The sequence below is a fragment of the Ciconia boyciana genome, chromosome 22 (genome assembly GCF_034638445.1).
Source record: "Ciconia boyciana chromosome 22, ASM3463844v1, whole genome shotgun sequence".
NCBI lineage: Eukaryota > Metazoa > Chordata > Aves > Ciconiiformes > Ciconiidae > Ciconia > Ciconia boyciana.
This window is the reverse complement of record NC_132955.1, coordinates 1,550,836-1,576,335: the sequence shown is the minus strand read 5'-3', so window position 1 is coordinate 1,576,335 and position 25,500 is coordinate 1,550,836. Positions and strand designations below refer to the sequence as shown.

General features: G+C 39.5%; 1 protein-coding gene across 2 annotated transcripts in view; it reads right to left on the bottom strand.

Moving 5' to 3' along the window:
* The window catches only part of IKZF3 (IKAROS family zinc finger 3), a 29,485-nt gene that overhangs the window by 2,929 nt on the left and 1,056 nt on the right, over positions 1 to 25,500 (bottom strand). The window contains exons 2-7 of one of the 2 annotated variants that reach the window (XM_072885818.1): positions 25,123 to 25,250; positions 23,539 to 23,542; positions 11,759 to 12,019; positions 10,902 to 11,069; positions 9,057 to 9,173; positions 2,967 to 3,083 (exon numbers count right to left, since the gene is read on the bottom strand). In XM_072885818.1, coding sequence (XP_072741919.1) covers positions 2,967 to 3,083; positions 9,057 to 9,173; positions 10,902 to 11,069; positions 11,759 to 12,019; positions 23,539 to 23,542; positions 25,123 to 25,250 — 795 coding nt within the window. The remainder of the gene's footprint in view (positions 1 to 2,966; positions 3,084 to 9,056; positions 9,174 to 10,901; positions 11,070 to 11,758; positions 12,020 to 23,538; positions 23,543 to 25,122; positions 25,251 to 25,500) is intronic. The other variant, XM_072885817.1, reaches the window with a different exon arrangement.

Genomic DNA, 25,500 nt, shown 5'->3' with positions numbered 1-25,500 from the left:
ATTTGCACCAGGGGAAGTGCCACAAAGTTCTTGAAAAACACTATATTAAAAATTAAATTTACAGGTTCTCTAGTGTTCATTTACAAAGCAGCCACTGGTTAGCTAAACATCTTTCCTCCTTTTTTTTTTTTTTTTGTCTGTCTCAGTGCGATGCAAAAGCTTTCCCCTTCAAAATTCACACACGAGCCATAGCGTATGACACATACCCATGTGCTGCTCAGCGATGCTTCACTTGCTCTAAAATGTATGTAGATTTTTGCAGCCTGATGAGGTGTGGACACTGGAAACAGGGAGTGAACCTGCTTCCTGCCGCTGCACTAACCAAAGCAGGCAATTTCTCATTAGACTTTGCACGCTGGGGGATAATGGTGTTTGTTACTGTGTCAAAACTGCACTAGCACTTTTACCACTATGAGAAATATATTTTTACTCCTGGTCTCAGGGAGAACTTGTCTTTAAAAAGGAAGAAATAGAAGTCTGTGGGTCAAGATACTCAGCTGGTGAAAACTGGCAGAAATGCATTGACTGCACTAGTTACTTCGACTTGCATCAACTGAAGATACAGCCCCGTAAGTGTTTTATACAGCAGTGGTATCTATTCTGCTGGGCTATTTTTATTTTTTTATTTTTTTTTAAATATCTGTTCATTAATCAAACCAGGAAGTACAAAAAGACAGGGTCTGTAGATTTGGTCCCTATACGTGCGAAATAGAAATCCACAGCAAAATAGGAAACACAAAATCAGAAACTTCCATTCAAATCCTTGTTCCCTCATAACTAAAGGAAAAACTGAGGGCAAAATCTTTGCAGGAGAAGCCTTTGAAGAGGGGGCCTAGTGTAGAGGCTGAGTCAAGTCTACGGTCTGCTGATCCGTGTCCTTATTTGAGCCTTGTGCACACAAGGTAGCTACTAAAGATGAAAATGTGAAAAAATAAAGTGGGCAAGACTCCTGGTGCTTGTGTGAATCTCTGTAGAGCCCTCCAATAACAATAAAGGGTGGGGTTTTTTTCTGATCAATAGACCTCATTCACAGAAATGAGCCAAACAAAGATGCCTTGTTAGTATACATGTCTATCCCTTCTTCCTGACAAAATTAAAAATCAGCACCCATTCTGAGAACGCCGTTTCCGAAGAAATCACAAAGCTGTCCTGGCAGATTTGCACTCCTACACATACAGTTCAGAAAGTCACGAAAGTCAAATCAAGGTCGGAGAGACCGCTCTTGCAAACATACTTCAGTGAGCGAGCGAGCAGTTTTTTCACACGTTACTTAACAAGAACATGCCAATCACATAGGTTCTAGAAAAACAGTAAGTTTCAGAAATCGGTTATTTTGTTCCTTCAGGTGAACTGCCCTGGGTCCTCCAGCTTCTCCACAAAATCCCTCGCATGACGCAGAATCAGTTCATGCCAGCTGCAGACTGCGTTACTGAGCACAGTCACAAATCAAAAAAGGATCTATTCCATATGGTAACAAATATGCTGGTAGAACGCATCAGAAAAGCACCTGTACTTAATTCGAAGCGTATGCTGAGTGGTTGCGTCCTGCTGCAGATGTGTTTAATAAAATACATAAAGATTGAATTGGTAGCAATTGTAAAACAAGATAGGACAAAGCTGATCTCAGTGCTAAGAAAAAAGGAAGCTAAAGATTTTCAAAAACATTTGCATTAGTATTACTGTTTGAATCACAGCATAACATGTAAGGTCTAAGTCACACAGTCAACAGTTTCAATATTAAGTACGCGCAGGCACTCAGATGGCGTGCGCTGGTGTTACTTCACTCCTGTGTAAAAAGGTGACCTTTTTAAAGCCATACTAAGACGTCTAAATAAAAGTTACCAGTTTTCATAGATGAAAGTCCAGTGCTACCCACCAAATCCAGTAAGAGCTACGTTACTTCAAAAATTAAGTTGCTTTTTATATAGCTATGGATTTAGCAGCATACCTTTACCTAGGTTTGGACCTTAGCCCCAGACGTTCAAGACAGGTCCTCAGAACATCCCTCTGCCAGGTGGGGCTGCCTGACAGCAGCTGATCCCTGCCTGCACGCTCAGCCCCCCACTTCTCCCCTCCCCAGTCATGTGTGTGAACACCAGCCACCACACAGGCCCCTATTCTGAAGGTAAAGGTTGTATTAAGAAAAATAAGCACTCAGTACCTTATATAACCATACAGAATATAACAAATAAGGCATTACTAGTACTAGTATTATATAACTGCTGACTAAGGCAGGTCTTTACTCAGGACACAAGAGTTGCATTTGATTTTCTTCAAAGGCAAGTTCATGAAATAAGACTAGCCAAGAGGATCAGGCATTCACTGAAACACAGAACCTGCCCAACTAGTACTTAAGATCCCCAGCATGCAAAACTCTGATCATATAAAATTAAATGCAAAGAAAATGCTAAGGAAACATCTTGTTGCTTCAATTACCACAAGAAAGGATTTGATATTTTTTAATCATATTCAAATTCAGCAGGATGACTAACAGAAATCCAAATACTTTTCTGTCTTTAGGCCTTATTCCACACATGCATCCTGCAAGTATCTTCAACTCCTGCTGACTAGAAAAAGCACTCAGCTCTCAACAGCATTAAGCCTTCCTGTTCTTTTCCTGTAAAGAACCTAGCAAAGAACATTTCAAATGCACAGGTACAGAAAACAACACATAGACGTTCATAAAACATATTGATAAATTGCCTATGCAAACAGACACAAAGCACAGTAGTAGCTTCCATCCAGTTTAAGTATCTAACAATATATTCTGTTTATTTTAACCAAAAACCTACAACAAAGCACTAAAAACACATCAGAATAATAAAAGTTACTTTATTTATATTCTTTTGTATTAGATTAGATTATAAACTTGAGAAGGGTATTTAAAATAAGCAGAGGCATTTTACTATAGGTTACCAACTTGCACATATTTAACTGTTGCACATGAAAAGGTTTTTTGTTCTTACCAATAAATTTCTGAGGCATTGAGCTTTTTCGCTTTGCCACGTTGCTTGCTAGCCTGTCCAGCACAAGGGCTCTTTCACTCCCCATCTCTGCCTTGATGTGCCTTGCCTCCACGCTTGCTAGTTTGGAAAATGTGAAAAGAAAAAAAAAAAAAAAACAACACGTAGGTGAAAAGGAAAAAAAAAAAAAGAAAAAAAAAAGGAAGAGATGAATGGTTTAATCTCCGGAGTTTGCCACACTAACTGGGAGGAAACAGTTTGGAGATCTGATGTAAACTTGTTTTGCTTTTTCTGTCGTTCTTGCTCTTTGCGTCTTGGGCACCAGTTGCGGTCCGTGGAACCAAGCACAGAAACAGACACTAACCTTGCAGTCCTGAGCTCATGCAAGGAGAGCATAAACCATACAAAACCAATATCTTCATTAGCAAGAGGAAGTGTAAAATAAACTGGCTGGAAGGGTTGGTCACAAAATGTAGATGGAGATATAACCTCTGTTAGTCTTTCTTTTTTATTCTGAGTAAGACTGTGTGACACCTGCAGACTGACATAGTGCTTCAAACTTCAATATAAGACATTCAGTCCTTTTGCTAAGCTTTTTTAGATATCAGTCATACGTAGATGCCTTCTTAACTAATCACTAAGAAACTTGTATGAAATATATCAATGTTCCATTAAAATCAAAATAATATAACCTTTCAATATTCACTTCCAACTCATTTTTTCCAGATGTCATTATCACTTAATTTTTTTCCTAAATGCTACAGCTAAAACTGATTAAGAATGTTTTCCCTCTGGCCCACTTGGAAGCATTAGCATTAGGTGTTTTAAAGCTCATCACAACCTCCAGAATTTCCAACTTTAGGAAAAGTACATGTGCCCTACGATCACTCCCTTGAGACTGGGCCACTGACCGTTTTAAGGATCTTACCATTTTCCAGAGTTCTCCTTTAGCCGTGCTAACCAGTGCCCATCATTTCACGGAAATTACTGCTTGCTCTCACCTCATGGAGGCTGCACAGGCTTTTGAGCTGGATCAGCCAAGCTGTAGGACTGCCACCTCATATCACTACTGCCAGACTAATACCGAATATAACCGCTGTGGCTTCCCCCCAAAAAGCTTGTTCTCGCCTGAAGAACAAGTACTGGTAGTGGTACTTTTATATTAAAAAGTAGCATGAAGAGTTTCAGCATTAGGGACCACTGTGGTGAAAACTAGACACATTTCAAGAGACTGCCCGTGCCTTTAAGAGTTGGTATCTAAGCAGAGGAAAACAAAGACAAGGAAGGGTAATTTACTTTCCCAAGGTAATACAAAAGGTCCGATCTCACCATGAAAGAATCCTGGCTGCTGTGTTATTGTACTATTGCACTAGCATAGCTAAATATATGAAGCATATATGTACATAAGAGAGAAGTAATGCCAGCGGAAAATGATACAAGCACTTTGGTATCACTTCAGTCCTGCTAAACACAGTTTTATTAAGTATTGGACTTAAATTGCAGTTTGCTAAGTACAGCAAGTGATAAAAATGCAGTATCACCCTTCCCTAGCTTAGTGTGCAACATTTCCCTATAAATTTCAAAGTCAGTCACTCCTTACTTGTTTATTATTGCTGTTATTGATATGGTATGAGTTTCAGTCAGCACAAACCATGACTCACCAAACCTCAGCCAGAATTATTTGTTAATGTTTGTTCAGCATTTTGAAAATGTAAAGTGCTTCATAAGTACTCAATGCCACAGCTACTAGCTACGAATATGACTCAGGATGGATGGGATAATAGGGCTCCAGTCAGCACCACCTTAGTCCTGTGTCATCAGGCTGTAACCCCATGATATATATGATAACCAGACCCACAGAGGGCATGCATACACAGTGCCTTAAACGTAATAACATACTGCTTTTCTAGTCTGATTTTTATCCAAATTGTTCTAGTATGTTTACAGACTTACATAAATATTCATCAACTGTTAAAATGCACCTGCTTCCAGCATGAAACACCAAGACACTACGTAACAGTTTACATAAAGCGAGACAAAACATCAGGTGAAGTTGAAACTATAAGGGAAAGTTCGGTAGGCAGAACATCCGTTTGGATTTTGGCCAGAGGCTCTAGTTAATTCTTGAGAATAATGTTATGAGATTTTTAATTTCAGAACTTCTGTTTAACTCTCATGCTCCAAAAACTGCAATATGCTTTCTGAGCTCTTTATATTATCTTTAGATAACTGCAGTTAAAGGTTTGAACTATCCCCAACCCAGAAAGCTTGTCATCTTCACAGGATCATTGCACAAGTCATTAATAATAGTAATTTAAATTTTAAAAACTCTGACAACCCACAACTATCCTGAACAAGACAGTAATACAAACAGTGCTGTATGTTCAAAAATTTACATTGTAAAGAAAAAAAAAGAAAGAAAACACAATTCATCCATGTCATAAAAGCAGCTCCCTGGGCCCTACCATTTCTTCATGTTCCTTGTTCTTCTAGTTCCTCTTTTTCTCAGTCTTTAACTTCATGAGTTGTACTCATGTTCTATTAAAGCTTTAATTTCACATTATCAGAATCTTTTCCTCTATCTTCTGACACAACTCAAAGAGTGAAGTTTCTGTAAGTCCTCTTAGCCAGCCCCAGAAACACACTGGAGGCTACACGTAGCGTATCAGTGACTACTTGTCTTGTAATGTTATTTATGTGCCACCAAGGGAACTTTATTAAATCAGTGTCAAGAGGGCAGACAAGCGGCTTCCTGCAGAGGTAACAATAGTCTTTACTCAGACGAGACTGCTGGAGAGACAGTAACTATTGACCTACATAATATGTTCTGTGACATCTGTAAGTATCAATCTTCCAGCTTGATGTCTGCCTGCCATTTTATTTTAACGCTAAGGGTCTTTTCTTTCACATTAGGATTTTCCACTCCTTGCTAACAGCCATTTTTTCCTAAAGAAAAAAAAATCTCTATTTATGGGCCACAAAAGGTCTTTGACAATGTCTTCATAATACAGCCTTAGGGAAACAGACTCTGCTCCCACTGGGACACAGGTGGTTACACTGCTTCTCTCCCCCAACACTGTGCTCTCTACCCAAAAGCTAACTTAGAAAGATCTCACCCGCCTCTTTCTTCTGGGGTTCAACTGCATGGCCAGAAAACAACAAAAACTCTAAGGATGCTGAAAGAAACTCTGCAGACCAAATAAATCACCTTCTTCCCTCTTGATCAGTGCTCTCGCATGTGCCTCTGGGCTTAGATGGAAAGTCAAGCTCCTAACCAGGGTATTTTACACAGCAGTAGGATGGGGCTTAGCCCCACTGTCCTGACCACTTTTAAACGTGGGTGACCACCTCCTACTTACCTAGCGCTAGTGACTGATTATGGCCTCCCCTGATCACCACCTGAACTGTCTCTGTGGTGCTTCTGAGTGCTGTTGCCTGCCTCAGTGGCCTGTACATTTCAGTTGTGATCTTATGTTTATAAAACACTTCCATAAGAAAAATTGTGTGTAAACACGATGTATCCATGACGAATGACTACTTGTCTTGTCTTGTAATTACTAGGTGACGAGCCACCTCTCTAAAACAATGCTGTCACCTAGCCATCATGTCATTCTGTAGATGTACAGAGAGCGATGCTCTTCTTCCAGCCCACAGTGCGAACACACGACCATTTAGCCTGTACTGAATTGTTTCCATAATGTGGTTTCTGTCACACCATCAGTGTGAGTATAATTTTTAGAACACGGGGACATTGTTAACAAAACCCTGAAGTACAAAGCAGAGCTCAAATTAGAGGCATTGCTTCCTGTAGCATCTCTATGTGGTCACTAAATAATGGAGAGTGGAACAGAGAGGTGGGTTATTGTGCAATGAGAACAATGTGAACAGAGATTGTTATCAGGAACTGAGCAACGCTCTAACAATATTGTTACATAAAACCTGTCTTTCAGAATATTTCCACACTGCTACATTTGGAACATGCAAACCTTGTCCTAAGAAGCAACTAGAATGGTTACTATGGTCCTGATGCTTTTCCATATTTTAATTAATTATTGGATGATGGCGTGTAGAGCATACTTGTGCCTAAAGATGGCTCTGTATGAGAAGGTTGCAAGAACTTCAGAAAAGTACCAAAATTCAAAGTGATGCAGATAAGTAGGAAAATGGTCAGAAATCAAAAACCAATGTTCACTAAACACAAGTGCACAAGGCAAAAACCAAATCAAATGCACTGACTGACCTCCTGAAGTCCTTTCCAGCCTTCCCTCTCTCTGATTCTGTGATCTAACATAATGCTGATACCAGAGAATTGAATGGAAATGCCTCAGCAAGACTGGAGTTCCTGTTTTTCATAAAACTTACTACTCCACTAAAAACACTGCAATATTTTTTAAAGTGCGAAGGTCTTAAAGGCATAGGGTACAGCCACATCGTGTCATACGGGAAATTTACATTTCCTCTGTGACCAATTTAAGGCATACCGTACTATTTCAGTAAGCACTACATAGCAGATTCTGGATAAGTGAAGTGTTGCTATTCTGAAATGAATATAAACCATGAGAATCATTTAAAAGCAGAAATCTATACTAGGTTTCATGTTTTCCACTTTCACGTGGTGGACATCTTGGAGTGATTGCCATCATGGGAATATGTACTGTAACATAAAACCGCAGTAACAATATGTATGGGTTCTCATGAAAACCAAAACTTGCTGACGTTCTGATAACCATTTACTTTTACTAATGCTCTAAAAACATGACATTTGCTGTAAAGACGATAGTCCACAAAAAACTATAAAACTCTGACTTTATTAAATCATTGTTTCTTCTTTATGGTGGTTTTTCTGTGTGCACGTGTCATGAAGCCCGATACACCAACCTGCTCACTCTGCATAGGGTAAGGACTCTTGTACCCATATAGTTATCATCACATATCAACGGGTCTTCACACTGGTTTTCAGGCCCGGCTTGTGATGATGTCTGCAGAATCTTTGCTTGATAATCATATCACTAAATACAATTTTTTTTAAATTTATTATTAAAGGACCTTGGTAAACATTGTCATCTCTCTAGGTAATATTTTTACATTTTAGTTTTCTTCTCTGAAAACTCAGTTTAACCTTTTCCTTGAAAAGAAAATTCTCTTTGAAATTCACTATCAAAACTAGGAAGCTCTAGTCCTTAAAAAGTTATTGTTTGGTTGGTTTTTTTAAGGCTGCATAGGAAAAGAATGGGAACCTGAATTCTGAAATTGTAGCCTCACGTCTGCTACAGATTAGTCATATCATCTTTTGGGAGGTCACAACCACTCCCTGACTCCGAAAGGGAAAAGTAATTCTTTCCTGACTTACTGGCGTATTGTGGGACTTAAATCACACGAGTTCATTTTAGGATTTGAAATATGCAGGTGAGGCAGGCTCAAAGAATATGGCAGTTATTTTTCACCAAAGTATTTTCAGAACTGCAGCACTGAGACTGTGAAAAGGAAAATAAGAAAAACTGTGTTTTGGAACATTTTACTTTCAGCCTTTTTCAAAGACAGCTCTATAAAGAAGTCCCTTACCTCTCACTACCTCCTAAGCTGATCTATCAGTGACCTTCGGGATACCACCCCATTTCCATGCCCTAGATCCACGCCACTGAAACTTCTGCAAATTCTAACCGATTCTGACCAACCGTTCTTATTCTTAAGAAAAGGAAGCATCAAACGGACTGAGACATGTGGACAACTGGTGTCAACAACCACGGGCGTCCACTCTTCCAATAAAATAAGCCACATAATAGCATTAATGTAGGAATAATTTAACTTACTGGAGTTTCACCTACAGAAATGCTGTGTACAAGGTATTTTAGATGTTTTATTCGAAGTAACTGTGAAATAAAAAAGTGATTAAAATAAAAGCATTCTTTAACTAGGTGCCTGAGGGATGCATTAAACCAGACCCTTTTATAAGATGTTACAGCCCCTTAGGTTACTGAAAATGATTGTAGTAAAAACTGTTCTCAGACTGTGAATTAACAGCTTACCAGATGCCCTTTTTTAAGCACTGTACTGTACCAAAAACTCAAAACCACTGTAATGTGATAAACTCACCAGCCTCACACATGCCAGCATTCTGCAAATAAGTACGGCACCGCTCCTTGTGCTCCTCTAATGAGCTCCTTTGCTTGTAGCTCCTTCCGCAGAACTCACATTTGTATGGCTTCTCCACTAGAAAAATAAGAGCGCAGTATAAAGTAACCACAAGAGACTACTAAAACACTGTCTCCCTGATATTCAAGTATATTGTTACTAATAGCATATATTCAGCTCATGGAGAATGCTTTAAATTTCTGTTAAGTTTATGAGCACTGTAATCATCACAAAATTAGGGTTACATAGGGGTGAAACCCACTGGACACATAGACTGCTTCTTCATCCCCTAAGCTCAGCACCAGAAAAGAAGACGACCAGAAAAGAAGAATTAGACTCTGTTCCCAGGAGCTCAGGTTCCTCGAGCCCTGCTCTAGCTGACAACTTGTCTTGGTGTAACTTCCCTAGGGAAGACCAACTGTACCGCTGCTAAACCGGGACTGCAACTGTCCTAACTGCCTGACCTAGGTCCTGCCTCTACAGAATTTTTCAAGGATTTCATGAAACTGATGAAGTTAAACCAAACCAAAACCATATGTGAGGTTCATTTAATTTCCAGAGGCATTTATTGTAAAGCGAATTATGCTCCTAATTCATTTAAGCTATAGCAAACCTGTTTGAAACTCAAGATATCCATACAGCCTTTCCCAGTGCCTCATACACAAAGACTGGAAGCACTTCCTAAATTATTTCATTACTGTTTTGTGAACAGACATCCTCTAACATGCCCAGGCACAATATCATCCCTGTGCAGCGCAAATATAACTAGCCTTTCATTGTATACTGTGCAGAAAGACCATACTCCCTACTGCTAATGCAATTGTTCATTTATTTATGCGACTCACTTGAAGAGATTTTCTTCATCCTGTTTAATAAGCCAGCTCTTAAAAACTTCAGTCACAATAACCACACGATGTGTTTGAACCATGAGGTTTTTAGCATTGTGCTGGTGGGGGACAGTCACCACCACTGTGCTGGGTCTTGATTAAATCAGAATCTCATTTATCCATGTCAGATAATCTCATTTTTAACTTTGATTCTTTGTGAGGTTGAACTTTTTTTTCTGTAAAGTGCAGTGCAGAGATAACAGCTATCATTTAGAATAAATGTTTTCTTTCTAGGCCTCTGTGTAACACAGGATATACATAAATCAAAGAGTAAGCACAACCTGGCTCTTGCAGAACTGGGGGAACTAAGATTAATCAATTTATACCTGGCTCGTTATTCAAGTCACCTCGGCTCTGTGCCTCCATTTCTCCCATCTGTAAAATGGATGGAACGCCCTACCAGTCTTGAGAAAAACCACTGGCATTTGTTGAGCATGTTAAGACCTTCAGATGAAAGGCACTACACAACAGCGAGGTGTTAACTGGCAATAGAGTCATGCTGTCCTGGATTATGCTCCTAGAGCTATCCCAATAGCTCTGGATAGGAACGGAACGAAGTCCCAGCAAAGCATGTCTTCACACTGCTCCTCAAATTCAGAGCTTGCTGGCATAGCTAGCTCCACTCATGTGAAAATGCCAAGGAGTTACTCTGTGCAAGTAGGTATCGATGCTGACTGTTTCTCACAGCACACAGCTGTGACAGCGTGTTTCCCTGTGCCCTCTTTCTGCATTAATAGCGGAGCCGAGTCCCGAGATGGTTCCATCAGCACAGCAGGCAGAGTGAGTGGTCACTGCTATTTGTTGACTCTTCAAAACTAGATCGGCTGAGCAAACTTTGCTGACTGACTCTTTATGTTCCACACCTAGTGTCCTAGTGACACACATCTAAAACACATGAAGTGTCTCTGAAGTCACTTACCAGAATGTGTCCTTAAGTGACCTGTTAGCGCATCCCTCCTTTGGCAGGCATAACTGCAAAGATGACATTTAAAAGGTTTTTCCCCTGTATGTAGTTTAATGTGGCGGAGGAGGTTACCCTTCTGAGTAAAGGAAGCTCCGCACTGATTACACTGGAATGGCCGTTCACCTTAAAATGACATACAAAAAAGGACATTTAATGGTTACGTGGGTATCATGCTATCCTCATACCCTTTCCTTTTTGGAAGAGGAAAGAATGAGGTACTGGATCAATTTATTTCTATAGAAACACACACAGCCCTTCCGTTGACTTCAGTGGGAGTTACACGCAGCTCTGGTGTCAGAGCTTCTTGTAACATATGTACGACTATGGAAAACACTGCACAGTTTTTCTATGGAAATAAGTGTTCTGGAGGAGGCTGATTCCAACAAGCTAGCAATTTTTAGAAAAAAAAAAAAAAAGTCTTATCTTACTGCAGGTCGAAACCTAAGATGCTCATTGGTTTGTTGCCAAAATATAGCACAAAGAGAAATAAATATACAGACTGGAAAAACCAGCACAAAACCAATCTAACTTCTGTTTTGTGCCTGAAATACTTAAATTACATAGTGCCTTTCATCCAAAATTCTTAAAATGCCTCACAAACATGCTTCTACTAACATTCAATCCTGATAAGAAGAAAGGTGGGCAAAGTGAGGCACAGAAAAGTGAGTAACTTGCCAGAGATCACATGTGGCATCAAGGACAGAACAAGGAAATCCTGATTTTGGTATCCTTTTTTAAAATAAGTAGTCTAGATTACAAATTATTATCCTTTCAGTATTCAGCTCTTACAAGAATAATACAGGAATATTTACCAGTGTGGCTACGCTTATGAACCATCAAGACATTGAGGCTAATGCAGGCTAATCCACAGATATCACAATTCATTTTTCCACTAGCTGGCCTGACGTTGTCATATGAACCAGAATGTCTTTCCAGTTTAATGCTTTCATATTCGTTATATTCTCTGGGATAGGTGTAAGGCATTTCAGATTCTTCTGCGTTTTCCATAGGCTCTGAATTTAAAGCACTCTCCTCTCTTTCATTGTATTCACCTTTCACTTTAACCACATCATCTGCAGGTAAAACAAAGCACAAAAGTGAAAAAATGCTCATCTCAGGCACAATGAAGTATCTTAGGAAAAAAAACTCACCAAAAATTACATAAAATTACATTATCAATCTTCCTAAAAGTTTTACTTAAACACCCAAGGCTGAAGAAATGCAGTTGAGACATGAATCTTCGTGGGTCATGTACACTTAATGACACTCACAGTGAGATAAGCTTTAAAAATATTGACCTGCCTGTTAATTACCTTTGATGGATAATTTCCTTCCCCAGATTATAAAAGTATACTACAGCACCGACTTCTCCTGCAATTACAGGGTACTATTCAGGATTCAAAAGAAAATACTTATTCCCACAACTCAGCCTATAGAAATTAGTGTCTCAGGCTGTTCCTGTGCATTGGAAATACAGAAGGACACAAATTAAAAAGGATACTTCTATCTTCCCATGGAACTTCTGATGCTTGAAACATGCCTAAGAAATAAGTCTGATCCAGTATAAGGCTTCCAGCGCTCCCATGCTATAGATTCTCATCAGTTAAGCCTAATCAATAACCCTAATTTTCACTTGCAAATTGCAATTTTTATCCAAAGATCTCCAATGTGTGAGGAGCATTCGATAATCTTGATACCTGTAACATGAGGTTACTATGGGAGTAAAGTAGCAGAGGCAGGGTACAGACTTCCTGATAAATAAATGTATCCCAGAAACATTAAAAGATTTGTCCAAAGTCATATTGCGAGTATGTGGCAAAGAACCCAAAGACTCATGAAGATCAGCATCCATGGCCTTTGAGTAGGTTCCTGGACCTGTAGCCGTGTCCAGAGAAAACCAAAGACATTGCCTTAAACGAATGCCATTTCATGACAAGAGGAGAATGTAACAAGTAGCTAATAATTTACTAACAATAATGCTCCCATGTAAAAATATAAGCAAATTGGTCACACTATATAAACAGCTGATGATTCCCAACTTACGTTCCTGAATTTCCTCTCTGCTATTAACTCCAGCATTACCAGCACTCGGATTAAAATCCTTACTAATTGACAGGACAGCTTTTTTCTACTTAAAGCCGACTTTTCCACCTAGACAAGAGCTAGGCTATGGCTGAAACTCGAGTTATGCCTCAAGCTACCAAGTGAAGAAAAGCACTAAGAGATAAAATACATAGTTTCCTGTTTGAAAGTATTGTTCTCATGGCCACCTGCTCCTCTCTCAAACTGAGGGTTAGACAGTTAAATATGGCACTTAATCACTCGTCCTTTCTCCAAAGTACAGAACATGGACTGCTGAATATGTATTAGCTCTGGTTCTGAGTAATAAACCACATCAAATGCCGAGAACAAACAATGGGTGACAGCGAAAATGAGGTGGCAACATAAAAGCAGCACTGAAAAATAAAGATCTGGCAACCAATACTTTCATGAAATCAAAATCTTCAACTATATTTTAGTGATAAAATCGCTCCTCTATCCTAAATGTTTGCACTAAGCCCAGCCAATCTATCTATCTTTGGGTTGAAGTGAGGTGGAAGAAACAGGTGGGTGATAATTTCTTCATCCTATGCAAGAATCCACAGTAGTGTGGAAAACTCCAAGATTCCTCTTGGTGCTCTTCTCCCTAGATGATGATACCCACAGAAGGATGGCTTTTTTCCCCATATTGTGTGTTTTTATCCCCCTATCCTAGACGGTTTTTAGAGTTTGGTGTTGGGACTGATTGCCGTGGTCCCAGAAGAGCTCATGCAGGTTTGGGTGTTTGCTCAGAGGGTCACAAGGAGGTCCAGATTCACCTACAAACGGGCTGGTTTTCTCTGCATCTTCTTCACTACTAGCTCTGCTTCACATCCTGGGGATTCCTACTTCCACTGAAACAGGGTTTCCTCTGCAGGTACCTTCTGCTGCGAACTTCACGTCTGAGGGTGCGAGGGTGATCCTGCTATCAAGACTCCTTCAGAATTAGTTTGTGCATCCATTTCCATCACTCTAAGGAAAAATTATTGCCAGTTGCTGAAAGCAACTTTCAACAGAATCTCTTTTCCAAAAAAAAGGGGGGTTGGTTGGTTGGTTGGTTTTTTTCCCTCTCAAAAGGAGGCAGTTCCAAAATAATTTGCTACATCCTGCACAGCATGGTAAAAGGAAGTACACATTGCAGCTGCACCTTGTTGGTACTTTCAGAAACAATTTCAATTCCCACTTTCTACTTAACGTCTCACCTTTCGTCTGCATCAAATGCAATTGCTTAGCAGTGGAGGACTAGTTGTAATCTCCAACTGAGAAGACTTCTCTACCGTTTTCTACTGTTTCTCACCACAAGTTCATGGCTCACAGCTTTTCACTCTTTTACAGAGGTATGCCAGTGTTCGTGTAGCATAGCATGAACGCTGGCTTGAGTTCCCCATGGCAAGCACTTGCTGACTGGCACAAACCAGGCAAGCCATCCTATGGTTCCACTGCGGAAAATAACTAGCTCTGCATTTTCCATATTGCATGCTGACTGCTTGCAATACTTGTGTTTTGTTATAGTAACAGAGAAGGATGCACCTGAGTTCTGATCAACGCTTTTCCACCACTGCCTCCCCCAACAAACATCACCACCACTCCAGCTGTCAGCGATATCCCACCAAAGCTCGAGTGCTTTTCAGTTTGCTTGTAGGCATTTGAAAGAACCTCAATGGAAAAATTCACCTTCTGATGACTGAGAACAACAGACAGCAGAAGCCACTAGGGAAGAGGCTTTTTTTAACCAAATAAATGTGCGAAGGGTTGGAATTTTGCTGTCCTAACACACCTGTTATTGTTTAGAGTCTACTCTACCTTCCTGACAGCGATACAGAAAAAAGCTTTGGTACAAAGCAGTCTGAAGAAAAGACAGCTCAGTACAGGTCAGCCTAAAATTAACCAAGCGGTTGCAGAGGTGTGAAGCAACCAAATTCCTCTTTCCGCCCTGACTTTTGCTCTCTGTGCTGGCACGCACAGGGAATACTGTAAGATCAGGAGATTGGCAGCTGTGTGGAAAGCTTTGTATCTGTCACTTTAAAATCATATCAACATATTTGAATGAGATTAGGGAATTTCCAGGCCGGTCCGCCTTAACCAAGAGGAAGGCAGCTGTAACTTCAAGTAGAAAAGGGAAATTTAACTGAGGAAAAACGCAATTATCCCTAACAACGCTAACAAAGTTCCCCCAGTTCTGAAAAAAGAAGTGCTATCATCTCTTCTATGCTTAGGAAAGTAAAGAGGTTGTAAGAGGAAAAAACCATTCATGGTGTCCAACCCAGGTAACTATTTTTCTTGAGGGAGTTCATGAAGGTAATATAGACTGCAGAAAAAAAATGTTGTAGATTTTACACAACAAAGTACCAGTGTGATGCGTTAAGGCTGATGCACATGGTTTCACTTCCTGGGGAGATGATTACAAGATGAAAGACATACTCCAGAGTAATATTTTTGTTTCACCTGAAACACTGTAAAAACAATGGGTTCTGGAAAAAATCCAAAATAAAGCTGTGGTGGCAACTTCAGACTGAGTCACCACATGAACACTGCTTGTGTATGTTCTATAAAATGCATGAATAAAAAAAGAAGTCAATAGCAGCAAACTATTAGGAAACACTAGAGTGTTATCTTAGCTATTCTCTCTAGGAGGAAGTCTTGGAAGGAAAACCCCCCCAATTACTATATTTAATCCAAGACCTTAGCATCAAATATAGAGAAAAGAACGTAAGTTTTGTACTGTTGTTAAGCAAAGTTTGCCAGTAGTGTTATGAAAAGCACAAAGAATAAAAACCAGAAGCTATTAAAGACAACGGCACAAAAGGGTGATGTTGCTCAAGTGTTTTACAAGGAGTAGGGTCATAATCATGAAATCCTCAGCACATGCAAAAAGTCAACTGGATAACAAAGAAACTTAATCATCTTAATGTGGCATTTTAATGATGCTGCTGATTTGCTATGCCAATTCAGAGATAATGAGCCCCTAATGCTACAGATGTTCAGCCAGACTAAAGAAAAAAAAGAAAAAAGAAAAGCTTTTCTTGTATGCCATTTCCTAACTATCCAATTAAACAAATTGTGAAAGCATATAAATAGTTTACCAGGTTTTGACAGCTGTTAATAGGATTCAGATGCTGAAGAACAAGAAGGGAGTCTATACGTGTGCATATTGAAGGATTCTTGTGACTACCTGGACTTGACAGGTATTAACTGATGATTCATCACCGTTATCTCCACAAATTGTCCCCAGAAATAGCAGTAGAAAACCAAAACCTAGCATACACATACTGGAGTTGGTCCCCTCCCAGAATGCGAGATTCCTTTACCTAAACCAGCTTGAAACAGAACAGACATACGTGGTGAAACTGAAAAAGTCAGCGGAGTTTCCAAATTAAAGTCTGAATCCTGCATGTTTATGAAAAACACCTCTACAATGGAATTAACTCACTGTGGGGGAAGATATGTCACGAAATAAAACCCACCCATATTCCTTAATGAATAAAGAGAGGTTTGCAGTACATCCCATCAAAATTATAAACTGGGGCGGGGGGGGAGGAATATCAATGCTATACCTAAGTGTTTTTCCTTAAATAACAAGAAGAAAACAATTACATGCGACATACTTGCACATATTGAAAATTTGGAGACTATAAGTAATGGGGAATTACAAAATGTGAAGTGACGCAACAGCAACATGAGGTTATTTTTTTTTTAATAGAGGCAACACAGCTAGAGATAAGGCAACTTCTCTCCATGTCTGTTTCCTACACCACTGCAGATATCAATTCTAGGGAAGGGAAAGGAGTTCAAGCCTTTTTGGCCCAACCTGGCTTTGTTTCTTCCACTGACTCTAGTGATAAACTCACATTTTTACAACAGCAGCGATGCTTTTATGAGATCAGTGTTTGCCAACAAAGGAAGAAGCAATCACCTAGAAGCAGTATCAGCTTGCAGCTAGACAGCAGTGGCAACAACAGTAATGCAGACATAGTAGCAATAAATGTGTACTCCCTCACACCGCGCGTACGCCGCTGGACTTGTCCCACTCAGGCGTCCCCGCAGCTGAGGTGTCCTTTTTGTGTCACTACAGGCCAAAGCAGATCCTCCTGCACTAAAAATCCCAAGTACTGCCTTCAGTACTTCTGCTCTACAACACACTGGAAATCCACAGATTTCACTTCCTTGACTTCCTAAACATTATTACTTGGACATACTGGCTTTGATTTTATTTTGTCTTTGTGCCTTCCAGTATTTTCTCAGTACTGTTGTTCAGTATCAATTTTTGTACAAAAACCAAGCATCTATTTTGTTCGGATACTGTATAAAGCATACTTGAGTGGTAATTCCTAAATGAACCAGTGCAGTATGCACCTGGTGGAAATTTCACTTCTAAAAATAGGAGAGAAACTTTCATAATTCCCCTTTGTGGAGTGCATGCTCTATGGTAATGAGTTTCCTTGTTTTTATTGTGATTTGCAACAAAAATAGAAACAAATCAAAATGAAATGCAGCACTGAGAATTGGAAAGAAAAAAAAAAACCCCAAACCAGGCATCATTTTCCAAGCACTCGGATGTGTATTTTCTACTTCATTAATACCAGTGTCTTTCTATCATTACAACACAGTATAATTTATCTAGTTGTACAATTAATTACAACAACAACAACAAAAATCAAACAACACACATCATCTCCGAGCTCATGTGAGCCAGGAAACGTGAATTACAGAACTGGTTCTTAAAGCATCTTATTCAAATACAAGGATTTTTCTTATAAAGATGTATATTTCTGTGTAAATCTATAATTTCATACGTGATATTTCCCATCTATTACCAATTTCTGCCTAATAATAACCTAGTGGGTTTTTAGGACTTTCGTTCAAAAGCTTTCCAAAATATGTTAAAGTTATGCTAACAGAAATAGTGATAAAGGAAAAATGTTATGCAAAACTGAGTGCTACCAAAGCTGGAGTTAAACAGGACAACTGCACAGCAACACCAGGCAGCACTAGGCCATGGTTTAGGGAAGGAAATGAAAAATAATGCATTTAACTGACACTACAAACAGAATGTGGGGAAGCAGAATGTTATTACCTGAGACAGTATGACTGGGAGCTAGAAAACTATGGTTAGTGCTATGCTAAAACTATCATGGGATTTTCTTTTTTTTTTTTAATTTAGAAAAGTGTCAATAGCTTGCCGTTTTTCCTCAGCTGCCTATACCCCCAGTGTTGCAGAGGAGCACAGAAGAGCAGAGGGAATGCCATCCCACGTCCCCGGGCCCACAGTGCCCAGATTTTCCAAAGCCTGTCCCAGATGAATTTTGTTTCATTTATGACACCTGTTAACATTATCCTTTCAAATCTTAATATCTTCAAAGTCTCCCTCTTAAAAAAAAAAAAACACAGAAAAAGATGAAACTGTATTGAATTCTTCCCATCTGTTACAGTTAAGATAACATCACTCATAGAAAAGATTTCTAAAATTACAATTCCTAAAGTCCAGAAAGCCAGATACAATCACAACCGTTAAATCAGACTTCAATTAGACAGTTAATCAGAGAACATCTGGACCTAACAGTCAGACTGAAAAAGGCCACATGTTAAATTCAGATAATCGCCTTCATTAGTTATATCAAGGGACCTATTACTAATATGACCACTCAGGCATGATCGTCTCTGGTCAACTGCTTTTTCAAATGAACTTCAAATCTGAGAAGTTGAAAGTGTCGTTTCGTTTAGCCTTTTTAAATTCATCTCCCAAATGTCTCTCTTACAATGCAATATACTCTTTGTGTTTTATACTAGAAAAATATAATAAGAGAAAATATAATATAATACGAAGAACAGGGAAATATGTGATAAATATCAATGGAATTTTAACACCTATAAACTGAAGACAGGAGCTTGGTTAAGATGTTGCTCAAAATCCTTGAACACCATAATTGAACACCTTAAACATCATAATTCTATGACTCTATGATTCTATGAGCACCATAATCTTCACAAAACTAAGTGTATTGATTTGATTCAACTATAAAAAAATTTCCAGTAGTAAATAATCTAGATCCAAGACTTGAATTTTAGATTACAAGTACATTCTCTCCAAACTGAGGTTTTTATAATTAAATACTTGTGTTTTACTTTTAGCCTGGCTTTCTGTAGAAGCGTGTGCATCCACTCTGTGTCCCCTTAGGAACGTTCAGACCCGTACACCCAGTTCAGTCCTATCTGGCACAGGGGAAGGCTTCTCAGAATTACTCTAGTCTGCCAACTGGCCTGTTCAAGAGACAGCCCAGGAGTACCTGCATCTCCCCACACCACTCCTGGAGGTGGTGCTCCTGCAGCAGGAGAAAGAGTCAGTGTGTTTGGCACACTTGGCAGGTGAGGTGCAGCAACAAGACTGTTCGACAAGGATATATGGCATTGAGCTCTGAATTAAAGTTTGTAACAGCTCCTGCAGAGCAGCAGAAGGAACAAAATCAGGCACAAGAACTGGAGCACCTGAATGCAGCATGATGGGAGGCGGTGTTGAGAATACGGCAAAGCTAGCCTGAGGTACCAGAAGTAAAATATGGTGTGAAGCACATGATGCAAACTTTGCATAATTCAATGAAAACTCAGCCAGCAACATGACACAACCCCACTGGAAACCAAGCTTCATTGATTCCAACGCTCATGGAACTATTTGCTGCATTTTAGCAAAGTTTTCTCTCTTGCGGATTTATTTCTGCTTTCCGATACCTTTCCAGCAGCACAAACAGCAGTAAACCTGCCCCTTAAACTCACACATTTTGTGCCAAATGAACAGCCTAGTTTGGGGGCAAAACATGAGTCATCTTAATTAACTGATTTCCTTTCCACCAACCCATATTTCTAAAAATGGATTATTTTCTATAATGACATGTGATTTGAGTTCCTAGGGCCGTTTTCTTCATCTTCACTTATTTCCTGCTGGGTCGGGTGGGGAGGGAACATACCACAACTCATCCACCCTGGACTAGCTTTTCTTTCGATGCCAAAGGAATTAGTATTTCTCTCATTTTTAATTTCAAGGAATTATTCTGTATGAATCTGAGATACACACTGTAGAACAAATGAAGAAAAATGCAGTTTAAAACGGAAAGGAGTCCGTCATCTATTGAATAACACTATGCATCCACTCTCCTTCCAGACCTTGTCTTGTCTGATAGATAGTCAGGATATCTCAAAAGCAAATTCTATTTTCTGCTAACTATAATGGGTTAATTAGAATAAGAAATAGCTGCACTTTTCTGATTATTTCAAGGCAATCAGAATATCCAAGTTTCTGTATCAGCCCTGGGTGCTCTGGGCTACCCATTGTGCAGGGTAGTCCAAGCTGATGCCAATCATTTACAGGCTGTGGTGACACAACTGACTGTGTTGATGTCACTGAACGTGCTTGGCAGCATTCCTGCTGCTGAGAGTACAGTACTGCAGAGATAAAACAAAGTCAAGAGGATCTTTTGTTGATAACACTCAGATGCAACTTTCAGGTCAGGCATAGCTACCAAAGCAGAAAGACCTGACACAGTTAAGCAGTACAGACTCCTTGCCTGCTTTTAACACTTACAGAAATCCCCTGTTAAGTGAACTTCTGCAGCACAGTACTGCTGATGTTGTGAGATAACCCCTGAGTCCCATGAGCGGCAGGGCTCGATCTGGGCTTGGGAGATGTAATATTCTGATAAAAAACGGCACTTCCTTTTCAAGCAGATAAGTGCGTGTGCTAGCAGCACCACTGGAACCTCAGTACGCGCCTAAGCGAGGGTTTGTCATCCTCCCCTGTCTCACTCCAGCCTTTTAACCGCCCCCTTTCACACACCTAAATGCAGCAGCAATTAGCATCCATAAACCACAAATGTGGCTTCTATTTCTTTTTATTTCACAACCATGAAAGCTAGCTAACATTCATAACACCCAAAAAGTTGTCTGCCTCAACAGATGAGGGAATTAAGACATAATTAAACACTTGTGCTTGACTGTGACTCCCATAGGAAAGAGCGTGGCTCTTTTTATTTAATTTTTAAATTAAGGACGCTTCAACTTTGGCCACCAAAGGTAACAGTGTTGGGGGCACATAAAGAAATGAGGGAAATTAAGTGCTTCCTCCCCATCTATCTCATTGCTCGTCTCTTTTCTGACTAGATACAGGAAGCGCCATGGGAACAGCATATTTTTATGGTTGCAGGCAAGCATACACCATGTGCACCACAGCATGCAGCTTCCATTCCCTTGAGGCAAAAAATAGGTTTTTTCTTTTTTTCTTGTTCTCCATCAAGCTTTTAATTAACATATTACTACAGCCTCCTGCCTGATAGTTTCCCCTATACTTAGCAATCATCATAGGTGAAGTCCTTTGAAAAGGGGCATATAATAGGACAGGTTGAATTGTTGTCATTGAATGGCATCTCACCTTTGTCAGTTATGACACAGACATAACAAACAACACGCCAGCCCGGGGCGTTTGCATGTGCTCAGAGAAGTACAAATATGGAATCATTTGCTGAAAAAGTGGATTTTCTTATACCAAAACAGCACCAGTTGTGATGAAGTTTCAGCCCTATACGCTAGTTTATTTAGTGCCTTCATGAAGTTTCTGTAGCTTTTCGAAAGGATCACAGTACCACTTTTGCAGACCTAACATAAAAGGCTCCCCCAAACTAGAGTTAGACAACATCTAGATGTGACCAGGCTCCAACTTCTGCTCAAAGTCTCAGAGTAAGTCCCCGTGAGGTATTTATTGTCATCCATTAATAATGCAACAGTCACAAAAAATGTCTAGTCCAAGAAACTGGAAGATTACTACTAACTATGAATGCTTGACAAAACATGGAAAAACCAGACAGTGTTGTACTGAAGAAAATCATGCTATAGACATATTAAGGCAGTGGAAAGCAGGCTATCAAATGCTTGATCTCACTCTATGAGTCAGTGGCCTCATGTTCTTATGATGGCCTTCCGCAGATGGAACAAACCCTGTGGGCATGGATCATGCAGGGGCTCAGGATTAAAAAAAAAAGGAGAGTTTTCTGTGATGCAGGCTATCATCAACAATGAAGTGTGAAGATACTGAAGTGGAATTGCTCACTCACAAAAGAGGGGGGGGATCACAAATACCACAATTAACATTTATGAGAGCCACACAAACATTTTTCATTATTTCTCTTTAAATTTGATATGCAATGAGGGCATTAGTGATCACACCTGGAAAAGTGCCAAATAGAGCTTTTTTTTTTTTTCTTTAAACAGACAGACTTTTCAGGTGCAGGCAGGACATAATCCATTTCCCAAGAGCCATCACCAATACTAATGATATTTCTATTCTGGAGAATACTATATATTCATTTTTACCAGGGTTAGTGATCCCCGAATGATAATACTCCCACCAGGGCAGCACTGTCAGAATGTGGTTTCACTTGTCTAGAAGACAGACAGATAGTTACTGACCCGCAAGGACTGCTCAGTGACTAATGTAGCTGCTACTGTTATACAGTAGGCATGACATGAAAGCTAAGATTATTTGTGAATTTTGGTATCCAACAGCAACTGAAGAGGTGCTGGGCTTTAGGAAGAAATTTAAACACACCTACTGATATTCGCATACTGGAGTACTAGCGCAGCATGCTTAAATGTTTAAGATTTATGGTGCTTCCGGTCTCAGAATGATTGTAGAGAACTGTATGTGAAGCAATGAAGTAAACACAATATCTATTTTATTTTGTGCCATTTAACACTAAGATACTGTAGCTATCTTTTTTGTGCATCTAAAACAGCTTTCTCCTAGCAATCATGTCTTCATTCCTACAGTGAGAATCAAAGAATAGAGCACTATGGTACTGAGTAGGTTTGTACTCACTTTATAATGAATGAAGGCTCTAATGGTAAGGGAGTCTATCAGAGTGAAGTGATGTTTTATTGATATTTATAGCATTTTCTCCGAGATGTAAATTTTCAGTATTTGCATTCCAGAACAAATTGTAAAGAGACTTTAAGAGATCAGCAGCAGTATAAAAAGTGAATCGTATATTAGAGCAGTATCAATATAAACATTCTCTCAGAAGTGTTTAAGTTGTACCTGACTTAAATGTATGCAAAAGAGCCTGAGAAATGGTACTGAAGCTGAAGGACGTAGGACAGTCAAGGAACTGAAAAAAGACTGGCTAGATGCCATGACACTGTGCATGCAAGCCATACGGAGAGGGCTCCTGGAATGGGAAGGTGGGGAGAAGCTAGAGCAGTTCCTCTTGGATGATGAATATTGAGGGGCTTGTGAAAGAAACCCCGTCCTGCTTCCTGAATCCACAGCTTAGTGCCTAGGAGGAGTGAAGGGCAGGGACACTGGGAAAGCAGAGGTAAGAGGAGTGAGCTAGTGCAAGTGGAAATGGCATAAGGGATGGACAAATAGCTGGAATATGGCTGTGAATATTTTATGTGCTGTGGGATCTGAAAGAGAGATCAGATGCCTTGGATGTAGAAAAGGCTCAAATCTTCCATGTTCTGTGGATTAAACTTCTCTTTTTAGGGTAAGCAGAGCAGAACTCACCTGGCCAAGCTAGATTCTACACCGCAGACATCTATACTAAGCTACTCTCCACTGACTACAAATGGAGTCCTGCTAAGCAGCAGCTACTTCTGGGACACGAGGCATTTCATCCTAAGTCGGACACCCCAGTTTGGTCAGAAAACCTGCATGCTCTCTCTCCATCAACTGTTAAGAAAGGCCAGACACCAGTACAGTTCTAGACACCAGTGCTGTAGATACATAAGTGAGATTAATTTCTCCTTCCTCATGGACTCTTTTGCTAGTGCGGCACTCCCTTGAGTGTTTTATGTTGTTTTGTAATTTGTTAATCAATATAAAAAGTTTAGTCTGTAATAATGCAAAAATTTAACCTCTGAACATTTCATTTTAGTCCAAAATAAACACATTTATGTTACAGGGAACAACCAAGGCTACTTGGGCAACCAAAACAGAGACAATTCTTTAGTGATTTACTTGATTCATGCAATATGTAAACGCTACCTCAAAACTACTAACCAAAGCCACAGACATAATTTGTCTTGACACTGCTGTACTGCCATGGACATGCAGTACTTGAAAGGCAACGTGAAACTGGTAAAACAATGTATGTCTTTTCCCCAGTATATGTATACCACATCCTCTACCAGGCAGCATTTTTCACTGTTTGTGGTTGAGAACTGGCATAAATGAACACGCTCAGCTCACTGGCAGGAATGTTTATTAATGCTGTGATTTCAGTTTATGAGCTTCTCTATCAAGGAAGAAATTCAGTCTCTCTTGCTCTACATTTATGTCATATACACATATACAAATCCTGAACCCTGAGGGCCTGTAAGATTGCTGAGTCCAGGAGCTGCTTCTTTTATCTTTTATCTATTAAGTGACGAGGGCCTAGTAGTTTTTAAGGATACACAGAAATATGCATTTATGTAGGACCTCTGAAGTAAAAAATGGTACATATTGTTTTAATATTTTATTCATACCTGTCTCTCCTTTCAGAGTTGTATAGGAAGGGTTTACTGTTTAAATTAAACAATAAACATGGTAAACTGACCGACCTTCTGTTCACCCACAGTTTGAAGTACAGATTACCGCTACAGTTTTAAATTTTACAGGGCTGAGCTGTCCTATGAATGTGAGGTAACTTGTCCTTTCTTTCAAAAAAAAAAAAAAAAAAAGCCAAGTTATTTTTCAGGTATGAGAGTAGCTTAACAACATTAATAAAAAGTGCAGTCCTAACACACGCATTTGTCATATGCAAACTACTTTTAAGAATTTGTATGCTACAACACACATTAAAAGAGCTCACCATAGGCACATGCTTTTTTATCTTGCTTTCCACATTCCATAGATCCTGTAAAAGTGACCTTTATAAAATGGATGTGAGGTTCCCTGATGGAAAACAGTTGCTCCTCCTTTAGAGCACAGTGAAACGCTCTAAACTAATTGTATTGTTATTCCTTTTACAGACATGCAGGAAAACCAGAGCCATGATCCAGAATAAACCTTCTAATCACTCTCATAGCATAATCAGATGAATAAAAAGACAAAATTAACTACTATTTTTCAGACTTCAATCTCCACTTTACCTCCTGCTTCTTCATTAGACTGACTGTGTTCCTTCATATCTTCCGCATTATCCATACTTTCCATTTCCTGGGATTTGTTCAGATTACAGTCTGTCAAAACCTCCTGTCCTTCTGGAAAAAAAAACCCAATAATTAACTATTTATGCTTCAAGAATATTTCCAGGTGATTACCTCGAAGTATCTGCAAACTCCCAATATGGCTCCCCATGCCCACAATGTTCTTCCTAGGGTGCATTAGTTGCAGTTTGGTGGAATGGACTTGCTTCCCAAAGTCACATACAAACTCCCAGAGTGCACACCTTTAAGTCTTAAGCTTTTGCTCAGATTTAACTATTCGGGAGGTTGTTCTAAACGACAACAA